Consider the following 18907-nt stretch of genomic DNA (forward strand, 5'->3'; position numbering starts at 1 on the left):
AAAAAAAAAAAAAAAAAAAAAAAAAAAAAAAAAAAAAAAAAAAAAAAAAAAAAAAAAAAAAAAAAAAAAAAAAAAAAAAAAAAAAAAAAAAAAAAAAAAAAAAAAAAAAAAAAAAAAAAAAGAGAGAGAGAGAAGGAAGTCTGACAGTCCATATCTTATTAAGAAAAAAATTAAAATAAAAAAATCAAGACCAGCAAGCTTAAATATAAAAGCTGCATTATACCAAGTGAACTATTCTGATTAGAAATTGTATATGGTTTATAATTTCAATCTTCTCATGGTTTTGCTCTCCAAAATTAGCTTCTAACTTAATTTGTCAAGTTACAGCCACCTTTCTTTAGCTCGATTGTTCATTACAATAACTTAGGATCTGCTATATGAAAAAAGCTTAAGTTCAGTTCATACCTATTCTCTACCTAGCTTCAAAAGTCATACCATGTAACAAAAGGTAATGTCGAAATGGGAAAAACAAACAAAAACAAAAAACCTGTGTAATCCTGAAGTCAGTAAGATCCAAGTAGTTTTCTATATTGAGAGAGTGTGAATTTATCTTCAAACCGTCCTCATGTTATAAATAGGTTTGGCAGAATTTGTTGGTTTTTTTTAAATCATTTCAGCAGATAATATTTATGTTTATTTGTAAGCATTATTAAAATTTTGTTTATTTACATGTTCACAGCTGTGGGAAGCTATGGAGGGGTCAGATATTTAATGAGAGCAGGTGTTGAGATTCAAAAAGTTGAATGTTTATAAACTGGTAAAACACAGATTGTATATTTTGACATGCGATGGTGACAAAGTTAGGGTTACCATACGTCCAGATTTTCCCGGACATGTCCGGCTTTTTGGGATTCAAATCCCCGTCCGGGGGGAAATCCCAAAAAGCCGAACATGTCCGGGAAAATCCTGGGCGGCTGGGGGCCGGGCCGCCGGGGGTGCTGGGCGGCGGGGACGGGGGGTGCGCCGGGCCGCTGGGGGCCCCGTGGAGTGTCCTCTTTTGGGACACTCCACATATGGTAACCCTAGACAAAGTAAATATCCTTACGTCAACAAATCATACCTGTTTTCCTATTCATTCATTAGTCTAGTTATAATAAGCCAAATTCAAAAATCTAAATCACTGCATTTTGACAAGTTCTCAAGCAGCATTTTTCTTACTTTGCGTATCTATAAATTTCAATTGCTATTGACATATTTGTCATGAGTTTGCGTGTGTACGGTGATATAGACGTTTACAGACAATAACTGATAAAAAAACAAATCCTTCCAAGCCTAGTTATACAGGTTTCCAAGCACAGCCATTTTTAATGTTTGCTGCACTACCTGGAAATAAATGGAGCGAATCAAGTGCAGTGATTAAAACTCTAACCCACAAAACTAGGAAAACTCAGGTAAGTCAGATCTTTACTGGTGGTTTTTTTAGGGATGAAAGAGGGGGTCCTCCCACCCCATGGAAATATTTTGTATGCCATTTGGTCTCCCTTCTACCAAAGCTGCTGTGGTACAGCAACCTTCTCTGTAGCAGACATAGAACTCGTAGTCATCCCAGGAGCAAATCAACCTCACTCCAGAATTCCCAAGTAGAACCTATTAAAGAGCAACACAAGGATCTCCCACTCTCCAAACTCCTCACTCTGGTCCCCCAGTGTGAACTGCACTGCCCTAGGCCAGTACCTTATTATTTAACAGTCTCAAATATAAATAAAACACGCTGGCTTCAAACTGCACAAGAGATGTGAATCTGAGGTCAAAATATTGTGATAGTTTGAGAGAAGGACTTGCAGGGGAAAATTTCAAATGTAAAAAGTTATGTTTTGAAAAAGAGAAGGAGGGGAAAGGAGTTGGGACAAGAGAGTCATTTATACTGCAAGAATATTAAAAGGCTGCGATCTCAAAATGCAAAGAAAAAATAGGTATTTAAAACTAAATTCATCGGGGTAGATATATTTCAATCATGCTGTTTTTTCTTCTTCAAGGTATTAGCTTTGGAGACAGATACTTTTGTTCAGGGGTGGCTCTATATTTTTTGCCGCCCCAAGCACAGCAGTCAGGCGACCGTCGGCAGCATGCCTGCGGGTGGTCCGCGGTCACGCGGATTCGGCGGCATTTCTGCGGCTGATCTGCCGGTCCCGGAGCTTCGGCGTACCTTCAGGCCACCTGACTGCCGCCCCTCACAGAGACTGGCAGACTGCCCCCCGCGGCTTCCCACCCCAGGCACGCGCTTGCTGCACTGGTGCCTGGAGCCACCCCTGCTTTTGTTAGTACATGTTTTTTCAAAGCTTAAGAGCTCCAGGAATGATAGGTGAGGGAAGAACACATGAGGTCATATTGTTCTACTCAGAATGTTGTGTTCGCCTCTGTCATAACTATAAAGGGAAGGGTAACAGCTCTCCTGTGTACAGTACTATAAAATCCCTCCTGGCCAGAGACTCCAAAATCCTTTTCCCTGTAAAGGGTTAAGAAGCTCAGGTAACCTGGCTGACACCTGACCCAAAGGACCAATAAGGGGACAAGATACTTTCAAATCTTCGGGGGGGGGGGGGGAAGGCTTTTGTTTGTGCTCTTTGTTTTGGGGGTAGTTCGCTCTTGGGACTGAGAGGGACCAGACATCAATCCAGGTTCTCCACATCTTTCTAAACAAGTCTCTCATATTTCAAACTTGTAAGTAAACAGCCAGGCAAGGCGTGTTAGTTTTCCTTTGTTTTCTCAATTTGTAAATGTACCTTTTACTAGAGTGTTTATCTCTGTTTGCTGTACTTTGAACCTGAGGCTAGAGGGAGGTCCTCTGAGCTCTTTAAGTTTGATTACCCTGTAAAGTTATTTTCCATACTGATTTTACAGAGATGATTTTTACCTTTTTCTTTAATTAAAAGCCTTCTTTTTAAGAACTTGATTGATTTTTCCTTGTTTTTAGATCCCAGGGGGTTGGAACTGTATTCACCAGGAGTTGGTGGGAGGAAGAAGGGGGGATGGTTAATTTCTCCTTGTTTTAAGATCCAAGGGGGTTGGATCTGTATTCACCAGGGAATTGGTGAAGGTCTCTCAAGGCTACCCAGGGAAGGGAATCAGCTTTGGGATGGTGGCAGCGGACCAGATCTAAGCTGGTAGTTAAGCTTAGAAGTTTTCATGCAGGCCCTCACATTTGTACCCTAAAGTTCAAAGTGGGGAAGCAGCCTTGACAGCCTCAAAAGATGATTTAAAGAAAAAGTGGGTCTACTCATTAGACCGTTGTGCTAGTTGTACTTAAAAGTACTATTTGGGATATGATAGTAAGCACTTATCTAGTGCTTTCTATCCACGCTTCTAAGAGCACTTCAGCAAGGCAAATATTATCTCTGTTATACAGATGCCGAAAACAAGCACAGAGACATGAAGTTATTACCCCCAAAAAATCATATAAGTCAATGAAAGAGATGCCATTAGAAACCAAGTCCTCAAACACATTCAAGGCACTGATCTATGCTATCTATAAAGGAGGCAAGAGACAGCTGTATGAATGTATACAAGTCTACGGACTTCAACTCCAAGCCAGGCCAAGAGCTTGGTTTTGTTGCACAGCCTTAAAGCTCCTACTTCCATGGATGCTGCCAAGTTCATAGATCAATGGGCTGCCAAAACTAAAACTATAGATTCTCAGTTGAATGCTTCAGATTTTTGAATACCAGACTTCATACTAGGCGCATCCTGCAGCTTTGGATTTCAGTGCTCCAAAGGGCAGATAGTAAATTAACTTAAGAGCTCAGAGAGCGGACTACATAAAAAATAGAGCATTACGCATCTCAAGTAAGAGTCTCTGATAAACTGTCACAACTTGTTTTGTGAGATTTGACGTACAGTATTATGCTTTGCCTTCTTTAAGAGTTGTTTTAATTGTATTTCAGATATTTTAATTTGTTAAATAACTACATGAATATATCTGGTGCCCCCGATCTCAGAAGGTAAGGTGGTGCAACTCCAGGGTCTTTTTCTAGTAAATAATATAGGCATAGTAGATTTTAGGACTATGCCTAACATTTGAGTCTCTCCCCACCTTCCATAATTGGGATATTACCAACTAACACAATTTGATATGTTAATCTTTTCAGAACCATCTAGACATTTCCCGGCACCTACAGTGGATTAGCACGCAGTGTGAATATTTTTAAATGTACTTGTGTTACGTCTAACAGTTTTACTTACACAGGACAGTTGAAGTGCAGCTTTGGTAAAAAATATATAATTATTTTTCTTATTACCTGACTTATTTACTGAAGATTTACTTTAATGTAGAACCAACAACTATGCAAAATGGCTGGATTCTCTTGGGGCTCATGCCTCAACAGAAATTACTTATTATTATTATTATTATTATTATTACAAAGGAGGATGCATGACCTAGCCAGAACCCAGCCTTGTTTTCAGATGTCAGGTTGAATTTGCAGGGTTAGAAATTAGAAAGTCATCTTTTGATTCTTAAGATGAAGAAGTTTGATATGAAAGTCACTGCAAACATAATTCACAGGACATGTTTATAGTTGCCCTCCTTCCTTGCGACTATAACTCCCCTTCAGCCTGTGTGTGAAACTAACTATCCTCAGCTCCGGCAAGGACTGGCAAACTATTGTTTGATGACAGCAGCTCTTAAAGTTCCAATCTCCATCAGTTTGCTTATCAATATGGCAAATTCTGCTTTCTGCAACTTCCTTCCAAATAGTACACAAAGGTGTGCTGCTTCTTAAGAGTGCTAGAACACAAAGAGCTATGCAGTGAGTCACTAAACAGACACGTATGCTTAATAGGGTTCCCAAAGAAGGATATGAAGTCTATGACAACTAGAATATACATAAAAAGAATTGTTACATAAAATCGTATTACTCTCACCTCTGTCCTGCCAATACTAACCTTATAGCATATATAACCTTTTGGCATATATAACCTTTAGCACATATTCAAATTACTAAGTCAAGGAAAGATATCCAAATATCTAGGCACCACAGTTTTGAAAACATGATTAACGTATTGGCAGTTTCTTTGAGTCAGGTGGGTAGGAATGCCAGATGTGGACTGGGGCTCTAAGAAGCATCCATATTGGCAGCAAGAAAGGGAAAATAAGCATAACAGAAAGAATGGGGAGATAGGGGGAAAACCCCTCAATTTCTAGGGGACACAGAATACCATCTTCTCTTGCAGCAGGAAAAGGATTCCCCCGTCACCCCTTCTACTGCTATAGGAGGGGAGAATGTGGAAGGAGACAATGATCAGGCCACTTCTAGTTTCCATTGAAGACCCCACAGAAACTGGTGCCCCCCTCAGGGTACCAAGCAAGCTTTTTAGTATAGGGAGACATGGGAATAAAAAAAAAAGGGTGAGCTTAAACTGGGCAAATTACAACAGTCGGGGTCCTCAGAAGTTCACTCACCTTGTAGAAGAACCTTTGAGTCCATTTAGTGACTAATTACATACTAAAAGCCACATAAGCCAAATGTTTGAGACCTTCCGCATGGATAAAAACAAAACAAAACCCTGATCACATGTTTGACACCAACAGTAGTTTCCACTCCTAAATGAGCATTTGCAGGTAAATCCTCCAACTTTCAGAAAGAGCAGTTCTACAGAGAAACTTAGAAGATCTGGGCAAGTTGGAAAATGATGTAGCATTAAGGAAAGTGGGGGAAAGATTACACTAATCTTTAGTAAACTGTCAGGCAAAGGCAAGCCAGAAGAGTCAACTGACTCAACAAACATCACCCTTATCTGGCAAAGGTGAGCATCCACAGTTAAATAGTCACTAAGGAGTTTTCTGGTTATCTGCAGTTTTTCATCCAGCTGTCAGTTATATCAGATATCCAAATGCAAAAATCTAGCACTCAGGAGCATGTGAATTTTTGTCCTTCCTTGAAGGATTTCATATCCATAAGTGAATGAGGATTATTTTGAGACAGAGTAACATTTCTGACGATCAGATATGATCTTGCTACACGAGTGAGAAAATTCAGTCATATTAAAATTATCCTGTTCACTTTTCAGGTTGGTGGCATAGAAGGAAAACCCTAGCCCTGTACTCCTTTCTCAGATTAGAACTGCAGAATTTCAGCTCATCCCCAAGCATTTTTTTTTAAAGTATCTAACATCTTTTTGTTTAGCTCCTTACTTCTCCTCATGGTAATGTACAGAGAACCAATTCTGTAAATCTGAGAAAAAACACACCGAAATGGCCACTGCTTATTCACTCAAAAAAGCGATATGCGGGCAAAGCCTTTTGGAACATGCCTCTCATTTCACCATCACACTTGTCAGTCACAGACTTTTTCCACTTTGCTGTCAAATGTGGGCCATGCCATACCACAAGTCAGCAGTATGGTGGTACAGCCTAGATCAGTGGTTCTCAAACTTGGGCTGCCGCTTATTCAGGGAAAGCCCCTGATGCAGGGCCGGCTCCAGGCACCAGGCACCCAAGCTGGTGCTTGGGGCGGCACCTGGAGGGGGGCGGCGCGGCGCTCCGGCCGCCGGGGAGAGTGGGGCCACAGCCGGGCTCGCCGCCCTCCCCCCGCGCCCTCCGGCCGCCCTCCCCCCCCCGCGCCCTCCCCCCTGCTGCCGGGGGGGAGAGCGGCGCGCCCCTGCTGGGGCTCGCCGCCCTGCGCTCTGGCCGCCGGGGGGGGAGAGCCGAGCCCCAGCCGGGGCTCGCTGCCCTGCCCCCGGCGCTCTGGCCGCCAGGGGGGAGCGCCGAGCCCCGGCCGGGGCTCGCCGCCCTTCCCCCAGGGCTCCGGCCGCCCTGCCCCCGGCCGCCGGGGAGAGAGCGGAGCCCCCGCCGGGGCTCGCTGCCCTCCCCCCGGGGCTCCGGCGGCCCCCCCCCTGCGGGGGGGGCGGCCGGAGGCTTTTTCGCCTGGGGCGGCGAAAAAGCCAGAGCCAGCCCTGCCCTGATGGGCCGGGCTGGTTTGTTTACCTGCCGCGTCCGCAGGTTCGGCCGATCGCAGCTCCCACTGGCCGTGGTTCTATAATTCAATTTCAGAAGCATCATATTTATTTGATATTGAAAATACTGAAGAGGAGCTAGTCTATGAGGTCAAAAGTCTCACTTTTGAAATTAAAAAAATCTGATGTCTGCAATCACTTTAGAGCCCTAAGTAAACATCATTGTTCTGTGCCCAAACTTATGCTGCCAGAGGCATCCTTCAAATTACCTCCTGTTGGCCCTATACTGTATTTATGATGTGCAGGTTTTTTGCTAATACCATTTAATTATTTTACTGTTGAACAATCTTTCAGATTTTGTTTTGGCATTCTGGCCTTTCAGTAAAAAAACAAGAAAAATGTCCTTTATATAGTATTTCCCCCACTCCTCCCTGCAAATTAGAGAGATTAACAGCGTTCCCAGCTATGAAAGTTACTGTTGAGGCAAGAACAAGGAAGGAAGATTTGACATGGGGAAGAAACTGCAAAAATCCTGCTTCCACACATGACTAATAGATTATATGCTTAAACACTTCCTGAGGTTCTGAAGTGTTGATTTGCAGACTACTCACACAGTTAGATCCATGAACAAATATCAAAAGGCATTATCTGGAAGATATCTGTCAAAAGGATTGGATTACTTCCCCCCTTCCCCCTTTCAAATGGCAGAACCTGGCCTTTAATGAGAAGGGACTTATATTAAGTCCCTCTACTTCAAAATTCACTTTTTAATTTTTTTTTTAAACTACTGTATTTGATAATGGATATAATGAACAAAAGTGATGTTGTCAAGTAGTTTATCCCCAAATATGGGTTCATTTGTGTATTATTAAAAAGTGGGGAAGAAGATTACTAAATATGATTGTAATATGAATATCTTTTTAGTTTAAATCACATATAAAACAATGCAGTTGACACTGATTTGTTTAAACTTTTTTGAACACATACAAGCCATACATAACAGCAGTTTGTGCTAACGCATGAAAGACAGAGAGACAGCTGGTTATGTTCTATTTTACTGGCAGTTTAATTGCAGCATTCACAAATTGAATTAAGTACAGACTTCGAAAAAAAGTAATTTTTAAAAGTCTAATTTACTCTTCATAATTTATTAGAAAACATAGGTAAGGAGAAATAATTCTCAAGTGTAATCATTATCTTGACAGTACCCCTTTAAAACAGAGCCTTTTAATTATGACACATTAATTGTATTTGATGCACTATAATTTTTTTCAGTTAATAGGAAATTTCTCATCCAACCTTTTTAAGTTACCTTTTGTGGAAATCCCCTCTTTCCCATGCACTATTTCTTCATAATGTAAGTGGCACATTTGTGTACAGTATGAACATGTAACCTTCCTAGATCATCTTGTTAAACAGGAAACCAAAAATCTGCATCTCAGGAGGAATGCTACAGAGCAGGAAGAAGAGTTTGTTCCTTAATACATGGTCTATTTTTCCAGAAAATAAGATGCCAATCAGATAAAAAAAAAAAAAGTAGTAAGGAGGAGAAGAAGCAGGTCAAGGGAAAAGAAAGAAAGAGGGAAACAATACTGGGGGAACTGAGAGAAGGAAACAATAATGACAATCCAAACTGACTTGGGAAAAGGAAGTTAGACTAGTGGACTATTATGTTTTTAGTTCTCTTGAGAGGCTCTCAGAGACCATGGTGCTAGGTGTCATTGTAGAACCGAGACACAGAGAAAGAGAAAGAGAGAGAGCGCTTTGTCTATACTATTATTTTAAAGCTTCTTCCCAGTGTGAAGAGTAAAGACAATGACTAAGTCAAATCCACTTTTCTCCCTGGGGTAACTAAACTACTCTGCTTTATTAGAGAGACAAGGTGGGTGAGGTAATATATTTTATTGGACCAACTTTTGTTGATGAGACAGATGAGATTACACAGAGCTCTTCCTCAGTGACCTGAAGATATTACTTCACCTACTTTGTCTCTCTAATATCCTAGGACCGACATGGCTACACCACCACTGCATACTACTTTGCTTTATAGCAGTTTTTTTCCCCCCTTTCAATTCTTCAGATAGCATTACTCAAATTTGCACACAGAACAGATTATAAAAAAAATTCCTTTTTTGATTTTAGTAGGGTATATTTTTAAAGTAAACAAAACCATCTGAAACACACACTTGTTTACATAATAAAAGCTAAGTTGGAAAAATCAGTAAGAGGTTAGACAAAGTCATAGAAATGCTGTGTCTTTGACAGAAAAACCACTTTTCTTCTTAAGATGAATATGATGCTTACAAATTACAGGATGGAACAACTGAATACTAACTTGTGCACTTACAAGACCTGAACCCAAACCAAAATCCATGCAGAAAAAAGGCTGTGAGCCATTTCCCCCTCAAATGCACTCTAACTATGAATATAGTCACACTTCATGGCAACAGAGAAAAGATAGAAAGGAATTCAACTCATATTAGCAGATGTTGAAATATAGATGTGCTCCTCAGCTTCCTGCTAGAGGAGTACCTAGGCTTGACCATGACCAGCTAACACATTTTTAAAGGTGAGTGACTGACATTCCCCAGGATGCAATCTGGACCACAGGACTGTTGTGTCCCCTTAATCCTACAGCCTGAGATGCCTTTTACACTGCTTTGGTGGTGAACAGCAACCCCTACAGGCTCTGCTCACTCAGCCACCATCATGTAAAAATCACTCTCTGGTGGATACATGAATGCTATGCCCAGCCACCCACGAATTATATACAGGGTGACACCCACTCCAGCCCCCAGTCTGGCCCCTCAGAAATGCGCGTCTTGCACTCTTCAGTAGAGTCCTGGCCAGTGCAAGCTCATTAATAGTCCATCATTCCATCAAAGGAAATGATTATGCACCAGCCTTTGTTAACCTGAGTAGAGATTCCCCAAACACTTCAACCAAAACACACTGGTTTAGATAAAACAATAGAACAAGTTTATTAACTACAGAAACAGATTTTAAGTGACTATAAGTGATAAGGCATAAAAGTCAGATTGGTTACAAAAGAAAAAAGATAGGAATTAGATTGCAGTTCTAAACTTTATCAAGCTAAGTAAGATTTGAAGCAAACAGATCTCTCACCCACCAGATGCTGCAGGCAATTCACAGTTGTCAGTTCACAGGCTGGATTTCCTTTCAGCCTGGGACCTCTCTCCCTGTGATTCAGTGTCCTTAGATATGCGTTGAGGTCATAAGCAGAGAGAAAAGTGGTGGAGAGGAGAGGTGGACAGGGCCCTTCCCCTACCGCCCCCCCTTTCTTATGCCCCAACTCTTTGTACTGGAAAAATCCTTGCTGGGTCATGGGGGTAGGCACTTCCAATGCGTATGTGCTCTGCAAACGGTCCTTCAGGAAAATTGTAAATACTCTATTTATACCTTCCCTCCTGCTGGTGAATGCCCAATTAAACAGTTAATAGTTTCTCAGCACCTGTGCTCAGTCTTTTGTGTTGTTTTTGAAGAGTAATTCTGGGCATTTCCCAGAACCATAACACATTTTAGTAATATTATGCAGTAAAATCTCATAATTTCACATGCCGTGTTATTACACACATCATAACAGGACAATGATGTTCAGCAGATGATGTGTTTTCAAACAATACCTCACAAGGCATACTTTGTACAAAATATATCATAACCATATAAAAGTGGTGAACATGGGGTGCAGGGTGTCACAGACTTGCTTTATCCATAGTATGTCCAAAGTCTTGTTTAAAATCATGTTAATTAAAATGTATTGGCCAACATGTCTAGACAAGCCCACAGAGTAGAAGATGCTTTCCAGAAAAATACTTACTATATGTTGCATCAACACATAGCACTTTTTAATCTATCTTGGCACACATCTTGTCAGGCACATGACTATTTAAGGTTTTATGTCAAAGATAGTCTATAGCAGGTCCACATAGCATCACCTGTCCCCAAAGTCCATGTTCCTATGTGTGTATGGTTTTTAAAAAAACATTCCTTATTCTGCTGATTCCATCCTAGGTTTTCCTTCCAGTTCTCACCCACTCATTCAAAGCCTAGTTCTATCCCTTATTTCCCTTCCCTACCACCACTGCTCACTGATTTAGCCTGTAATAATCTGCTATCCTGCCCTAGTTCAATTGGCTTTTACCCAATTGGCCTCCCTTTTTCTGTCCTATCCTATCACAAGAGCCTTCAGCCCCTCTTGTCACTCCTCACTGGCAGCAATTACTCTCCCATCACCACACCCTGAACTGAATCCAGAACTGCCAGAATTTATAACCTTTGAAACATCAAGCCACATATTGTAAGTGCCCAACACATAGTTAAGGTATTTAATACATATTCCTCTGGGTTTTTTTTGTAGTTGGACAGTGATAGAGGGATTGTCTCCAGTTAATTTTATGGGAATTGGAATTCATAGTTTGCAATAAAGACAGTTAGTCCCAATAACCACTTTATCCTTAATAAAACTTTCTAAATGCCAGTTTATAGGTCAGATTTTTGCTGCCCCTCTGAGCAGAACAAACTGCCATTACAAAAGCTGCTTTCATGCTTAGCATTAATAATTAAACTGAACTGATTGCGTGAAACAGATGCTTGGTCACTAGAATAAAATTCAAGTTCCACCATGGTTTCAATGGCAACTGATCAAAACTCAACTGCATCATGCAGACTACTCAGAGCTATATAGTTCCTCCACCCACCCTTTTGCATTAAAGTTACAAGGGGAATATTTGTGTAGTCTCAATATAGGCACAATTCGGGAACACAATGGGATGAGAGGATAGCAAGATGAGTGTAATCGGAGGAAAGTGTTACTCTGCAAATGTTAGGAACGCTCAAGATAGACGCACTAGAGCAGTGTTTCCCAAACTTGGGACGCTGCTTGTTTAGGGAAAGCCCCGGCGGGCCGGGCTGTTTGTTTACCTGATGCGTCCGTAGGTCTGGCCGATCGCGGCTCCCACTGGCCGCGATTCGCCGCTCCAGGCCAATGGGAGCTGCTGGAAGTGGCGACCAGCACGTCCCTCGGCCCGCGCCGCTTCCAGCAGCTTCCATTGGCCTGGAGCAGCGAACCGCAGCCACTGGGAGCCACGATCGGCCGGACCTGCGGACACAGCAGGTAAACAAACCGGCCCGGCCCACCAGGGGCTTTCCCTAAACAAGTGGCATCCCAAGTTTGGGAAACACTGCACTAGAGGAATCTGGGGAAAATGTGGTATATTTAAAAAAAAAGTTAGACTTCTGTCTCTTGTTTGTCAAAAACTGTAGGAAGAAGCAAAGTAGACAACGCTTTAGTAAAAATACATGGAAAACACAAATAAAACTAGACTTCATTCCACTTATCAAAAGTGCTTATAGCTTCCATTTCGAGGCTGGAAAAATAATACAATATTGAGTAAAGGCATTTAATCTGTTTCCAGATTATTTAAAGAAATAAAAAGTTAGACTAGTGCAGTCAATGCCTTCTCCCCAACTCATATTCCAAATCTGAAGATTGAAATAGCAGGCAGCCATAAAGTACACCATTCATCAGAAATAGGACAACTCCATGAAATAAAAAACATATATAGTAACATTCCTCAAAACACCATGACATTTTAGCTTTCAAATAATTCTCAGAGAATGTAAGTGCACTTGAATCTATTGGTAATAATAGAATGAGGGTGGATTGGCAGCTAAATTGGAGTTCTGGTATTCTAGGATACTGTGCTATAAGTCATCATCTTTCATAGAGGCTGAAAGAGGAAGAGAGCTACTACCCTTTAGTTGCTTAGCAGTATATACTATTCACTCTGAAGTACACTTGCATCAGATATATGTTTGTGATTTCAGAGTCAAGCAGAGAAGGAAGTTTGTAAAGCACCTCACTTAAAAGTTTTAACTGTACAAGTCTTGATCCTGCCAACTATTAAGCACATGCATGACTTTACTTATAAACATCAATGGGATCATGTTTCAGTGTTTTCAAAGTATCTATATGACTAACTTTTCATTATGGTAAGAAGTCAGAATAATAAAAAAATTAAAAAAAAAAAATCAAGCATTTTCACCTACATAGGGTCCCTTCATTCACTTAAATCTCATTAAAAGAGTGGGAGTACTAAACTTGAGGGGAAAAAATATGACACAAAGCCCCAAGGACTTTTAGAAAATTAATCCTTCTCAGCTGACAAGTCATCCCCACCAACAGTCCACCAAGGCTTCACATGACACAGATGAAAGAACAACCAAGTTTTCAAAACTTTTGAAAGAAAGAATTATTCCTCCTCCTTGCCCCCTCCCTTTACAAATTCTAACCACAGGAAGTGCATTCTTTAACTATTAGAAATATAGAGGCTACATTTTAAATAAAAATTAAGATGTTTTAAAACTTTGCATTACTGTCGCACTTAATTTAGTAAGAGTGGTTAAGTAATCTCTGGGGGGGGGGGGATCAGGAGCGTCTGGCAGTCAGCCTACTCCATCACACCTCAAGGCTGACTTCAAAAATAAGATGAGGTATGGTAAATACAGTATTTTTGACTGACAGAGAAACTTGTTTCAAATCAAATTGACATCAAACAGTTTGAAACAAAGAGACCGGGACTGCAGGATTTCCTTAAAATTACTGTGCCTGGGGACATTCGTTTTTCATGCAAAGTGCCAATGAATGGAAATGCTGCCTTTCAGAAAAGTTGCAAGCGGTATAACTGTACTTAGCACGGGTGCAATACAATATCTTTTCGTTTCTCTTTGTTTTTCGTCACCTAACAATACTGTCTGGCAATTAAAAGGCATCGGGGGAGGGCGACGGGGGACGAGACGGAGAGTCAATCCAGTCCTTTAACACTTGCCGTCATCGCTCACATGTGTAACAGTCACGTCTAACTTACCAACATGCTTATGATATTTAAGGTCTTCCAATGTTATAAAAAAAAGAAAAAGCCGACGAAGCCAGGAGTGACTTTTCCTCCTCTCCATAAACAATCAAAGGTACCTCTCTAGTCTTCCAAACTACATGAGAAGGGTCTCTTGGGTCCTATCAATAGTGCGTGTGTGTCCTTTTTAATAGTGCTTTTAAACGGAGCTCATGCACAACCCCTTCGGCAAGGGATCTCACCTGTGAATGGTGGCACCAGTGACTTTATTAAGGAAAAAGGCCCCTATTAATGGAAGGCGCACTGTCCCCTGCACCAGTGGCAGCTCAGCTTAGCCCTGTCACCACTCCCAGAGGAGCTGGAGGAGAACGTTGCACTGGAGAGGAGGAAAAATCAGGGGAACTCCTCACCGTGAGTAGTTGGCCACCATGGGAAGAAAGTTTAAAGGCGTTTAACGATCCCCGACCACCCCGGCCCCCCCGAATATGCAGGAACGCTCCCCCATCCACCCAAGAACCTTTCCTCGTTGACGTGTCCGTGGTGCCCAGGGCGGCTGGCAGGGCAGCAGCAGCGCCGTGCACGCAGGGCCGCCGGTAGGTTCGGGGGTAGCAGGCTGGCTTCTAGCCCAGTTGGAAGGCAAGTCCCTTGCCCTGGCCCCCGGGAGTCTCACCTTCTGCGGCGGGGTCCCGATCAGCATCTCCAGGTAGTAGCCCCGGCCGGAGTCCCCCTGCAGGTTCTCCACCATGGCCAAGAAGCTGACGGCGGCCCCGGGCTCCGAGGCTAAGGCCAAGCCGTCCACCTCGCCGGGGGGAGCCTGCCGGAGGCTGCTCGCGGAGCCGTTCCCCGGGGCGGCCGGCGGAGACACCCGCAGGGGGAAGGAGAAGCGAGCCCGGCACAGCCCGGCAGCGCCAGCCAGGAGCAGCAGGAGGCAGGGAGCCGCGGGCAGCGTCCCCATCGCGGCGGCAGCGGGACACTCGGGGGCTCAGGCAGGAGGGAGCAGCCGCCTGGCCGCGGGGCTGGCGCAGCCGGGAAGGAGGCGAAGGGCGGCTCCGGCTTCCCCACGCCCTGGCTTCATCTCGCACCCCCAAGCCCGGCTCCTCCTCTCACGCGCCCCACGGCTGCTCCCGCCAGAGCCCGGGGGACGCTCCGCGCGCAGCAGCGGGACCCGAGAGTTTATGCTGGGAACAAGCGCCAAGAAACTTCCCCACCCGGCTCCGGCCAACGGATGTGACGGGGCCGCCCGGAGCCAGCAGGAAAAAGTTTATCCAGGCCCTTAAAGGGGCAAGGGGGAGGGGAGCAAACACCACCCACCCCCGACAGGGCAGGACAGGGCGGGGCTCAGCCCAGGGAAAAGTTTGTCCTGCCAGCTACTGCCCCGTCCTCTCTGCGGCTTGGCCGCGTTTACACTGAGAAAGAGAAAGAGCCGGTTCTAAAGTCCCCCTGCGAGGTTCGAGCGGGCGAGTCGCCTGGAGGGAGGCGCTGGAACCAAGTATGGAAATCACAGTTCAGATAACATCACCCAGCGCCAGCCGCTTCTGCAAATGAGGTTGTGTGCGAGCATGGCATTTCGCCAGTGCTTTTCATTACAGAGGATACGGCTGTCACCACCAGCGTAAGGGATAACCTCGCACACAGAGACACCTATCATCACCTTCCCTTCCAGAGCTTGTTTTTCACCTCCCCTTTACACATTTTTCCACGCTGTGGGAGCTTCAATTCTCTCTCTTTATTCGTTACGTTTACGCAAGTAAATCGCTTTTATAATCGCACCCTCCAGCCTTCCTCTGAACTGCCATTAATGCATTGCTCCTCTCTCCCACCACCTCCAGGAGACCGAGAGATAGATGTATATAGTTAGGAAGTAATTAGAGGAATAATTTGTGATCAAGAAGCCAGCTCCTCAGCCCGTCTAAATCGGTGTAGCTGCATTGATGTAGCTGTGCACAATACACTGGCTGAGCATCTGCTAGCCCAAGATCAGAAACGAGATGGTGACCATTTACTATTTCTTTGGGGTTAGCGCCCGAGGAACACAATCAGGGATTAGGACCCCATTGTGTCACAGATACTGTCTGTGTAGACAAGTAAAATAAAGACTATATCTGTCCCGGAGAGCTCACAGCCTAGGATTTGACAATAACGAGGTGAACAAACAAAACCGGGAAGAAGTTCAAGGTAACAATAAAGATAAATGAGTTTGCATATGTTAGTAATCACCCTGATCTCAGTCGCTATGCATTTACATTCATTTTCTATATTAATATGGTATATTGTTTACTGACTTGAGTATGAAGTGTAGTTACACGGAATAAATCCTTTTGTTGTAAACTTGATGAGGTTTTTAACATAATCATAACCCAAATAATTATTAACAATTGAAAGATGTGAAATCGAACGAGCTTTTCCTCTAACCTGCTGCAGCATTAGTTTTTTCTAACCTCTCCGGTAATGATAAAGTGAGTGCCAGATAATTAAATTGAGATGAAGGTCTGAAACCCTTGAAAAATAATAGGATGCAAGTCCAATCTCCATCATTTCTAGCTCTTTTCCCCCTGTACTAAGTAAACAGGAAAATATCCAAACCCAAATCGTAAACCTCTAAAAAATCGCTAAACAATTTGTTGTCCTGGGCAACCACCTGTTCTGTCTTTATGTGTAAGACAGCCCTCAGTTAAATGGCTTAGGAAGGAGAGCTTTGCACTGAGAGAGAAAGGGGGGGGGGGCATTGACTTCCTTTATTATTATACTGCATTTCAGAAGATCTCAAAGTGTTTTACAGATATTAATCAATCCCCACAACAACCCTGTAAAGCAAAAAGTATTACCCCCATTTTACAGACGGGACAACTGAGACACCAGTGAGGTCCAGGAGCAACATGCTAGGGAGAAATGCAGGTGAGGGTGCTATCCCAGAACATTGCTTAGAAGCTCCAGCCCAGATCCTCAGTGGGAGATAGGCACCCAGATATGGACCTCCAGCTTTTGTATCACCTTCTGATAAATTTGAGGCTCCACAACCCTCTCTGAATGCTTCTCACAGGCTCCTGACTCTTTCAGGGGAGCATCAGTAACTCTGTCCCTCCCACCGTGACACATTTTTGAGCTCTTCTCCACTATTCCCACTTGCTCCACATGCCTCTCTGCTGCTACTCAGAGCTTTCCCAAGAAGCAGCCTAGCAAAGTTGACATGATTCTTGTCTTTTTCACTAATGTCTCTAGAGTTCTCAACAGCAGAGGGACACTGACCAGCGGTTTCTTAATTTCATTCTGCTGCTGCCTGGGAATTCTATATGCAGCAAGCAGAAACAATGGAAATGCCTGTTTGCAGGCTCAGGTAGACACTACTGCTTAAGTTCACAGTTGGAAGGTTATTTTTACACTCAAGGATTAGACACTATGCTTTTAAATGGATACTTACATTTTTGAGCAATTACTTAGGACCCCTGGCCATGGGAAACTTGCTACTCACCACTGACAAGTAGGTGAGTGAAATTTTTCAAGTCCTGCTGTATCTGGCCTCTCATAACCTGGAATCATAGATAATAGAACTAGACAACACCACTTGGGTCAAAGAGTCAGACTCCCTGTGTCTAGATTGATAGCAGCTAAACAACTGTGGAAGTGGCATGTTCAGAGCTTCCAAGAAAGGTTATATTGCTGTAGTAATGACTTTTCTAGTCTAGCAATGCACTGATAGTGACAGGTTATTCAGTAACCTGACCATGACCTGTCTAGTCGTGGTCAATATGAGGCCTACTCTCAACCAGGGGAAGTCAAAGGATTAGGACCCTTTGTGGGAGTGCTGAGAATGGGAGGAATGACCTCACCTTGCCAAGGAAAAGGAAATTAGAAAACAATTTAACATCCCCTCACAGCAATAAATGTATATTATATTAGTCAGCAGCTATATAAATTTTGTTTAAATTCTTGTGCAATACAATAAGTCTTTTCCCTCGATTGCCAAGATATCTAGATGGTATCTCTGGCTAAAGCAACAGCAATCAGAAGAAACATCTGTGAAGTATAAGCTTTTAAAAGTATATAACATATGCTGTAGTCTCTTCTAAATGTTCAAATGAAAACTAGTCTTTTTGTAACATTTAAATTTAAGCATTTGGTAAAAGTTTTAATCTATCTGGTTCTGTTGCACACAGGATTGGGCTTTTAGAATGCCTGCTTACAAATGGGGGATTCAAAAACCTTTTGCATATTGAAGGATTGTGTTTTATTTTATAAGAAGTTATGTGTGCACAGCTTCACTGTACTCCCTCCCACAATATCATGACAGCAGGACTTGTGTTTGGTTGCACAATGGTTAATTGTATGGTCTCTGCCACTCCTCATTTCTCCTTTAGTCACCCTGGTGGTTTATAACTATGGCCCTGATTCCATAATATGCATGTGCATAGTCCTGTTAAATACTCACATGCATGACAGTGCCACTGCAGGATCAGGGTTTATGAAAGCAAGACAAAGTCCTTCAAAAAATCTGAAGACACCCATATCCAAAATATTTCTTCCAGGGCAGGTCATTTGCATATGGTACATATACATTTAATACAAACTTTGTGCACAATATATATAAAAATAAGAAATGCTGGAAGCAGGTAATCTTAAGTGTCTGTTTCCCCTGTTTTCTAAAATATCTTTAAATAATCCTGGTTTCTATAATATATTTCTCATTATAAATATAAGAAAGTTATTTGATTGAATATCTATTTTGATATAGGCATCTATGCATAGGTATAAATCTATATTTATGAAAACATCCATTTACATGTAGAAATGCAAATTGGAACTTGATTCACCACTGTATTAATCCAATTCAGTGGAATCATGCCAGCATAAAATTGGAGTAACCAATTAGTGAACCAGACCTATTGTATCCATATCTATATCCAAAAGAGCCTTCCACTGGTATTTACAGAATGCCATGTGTGACAGATGTGAAGCTGATCTGTAATTTTACGAATATTTTATGTTGACCTTGTTATTGGGATGTTTACTGTATGACTATATTGGGTTAATATTCCATTGAGAAAACAAGCAGGAAGTAGGTTTGCCAACTTTCTACTTGCACAAAACTGAACACTCTTGCCCCGCCCTCTGCCCCACCCATTTTATGAGGCCCTGCCCCTGCCACG

At 42.6% G+C, this 18907-nt stretch overlaps 1 protein-coding gene across 1 annotated transcript in view; it reads right to left on the bottom strand.

Annotated features, from left to right (window-relative positions):
* Window positions 1–15007, bottom strand: part of LOC112106287 (beta-secretase 2) — a 72469-nt gene extending 57462 nt beyond the window's left edge. Inside the window, exon 1 of the mRNA XM_024199446.2 lies at window positions 14434–15007. Coding sequence (XP_024055214.2) covers window positions 14434–14718 — 285 coding nt within the window. The 5' untranslated portion in view covers window positions 14719–15007. The remainder of the gene's footprint in view (window positions 1–14433) is intronic.
* Between the last annotated feature and the right edge of the window lie 3900 nt (window positions 15008–18907).

Source organism: Terrapene carolina, unplaced genomic scaffold (genome assembly GCF_002925995.2).
Source record: "Terrapene carolina triunguis isolate 2854851 unplaced genomic scaffold, T_m_triunguis-2.0 Scaffold31, whole genome shotgun sequence".
In the NCBI taxonomy this organism is placed as follows: domain Eukaryota; kingdom Metazoa; phylum Chordata; order Testudines; family Emydidae; genus Terrapene; species Terrapene triunguis.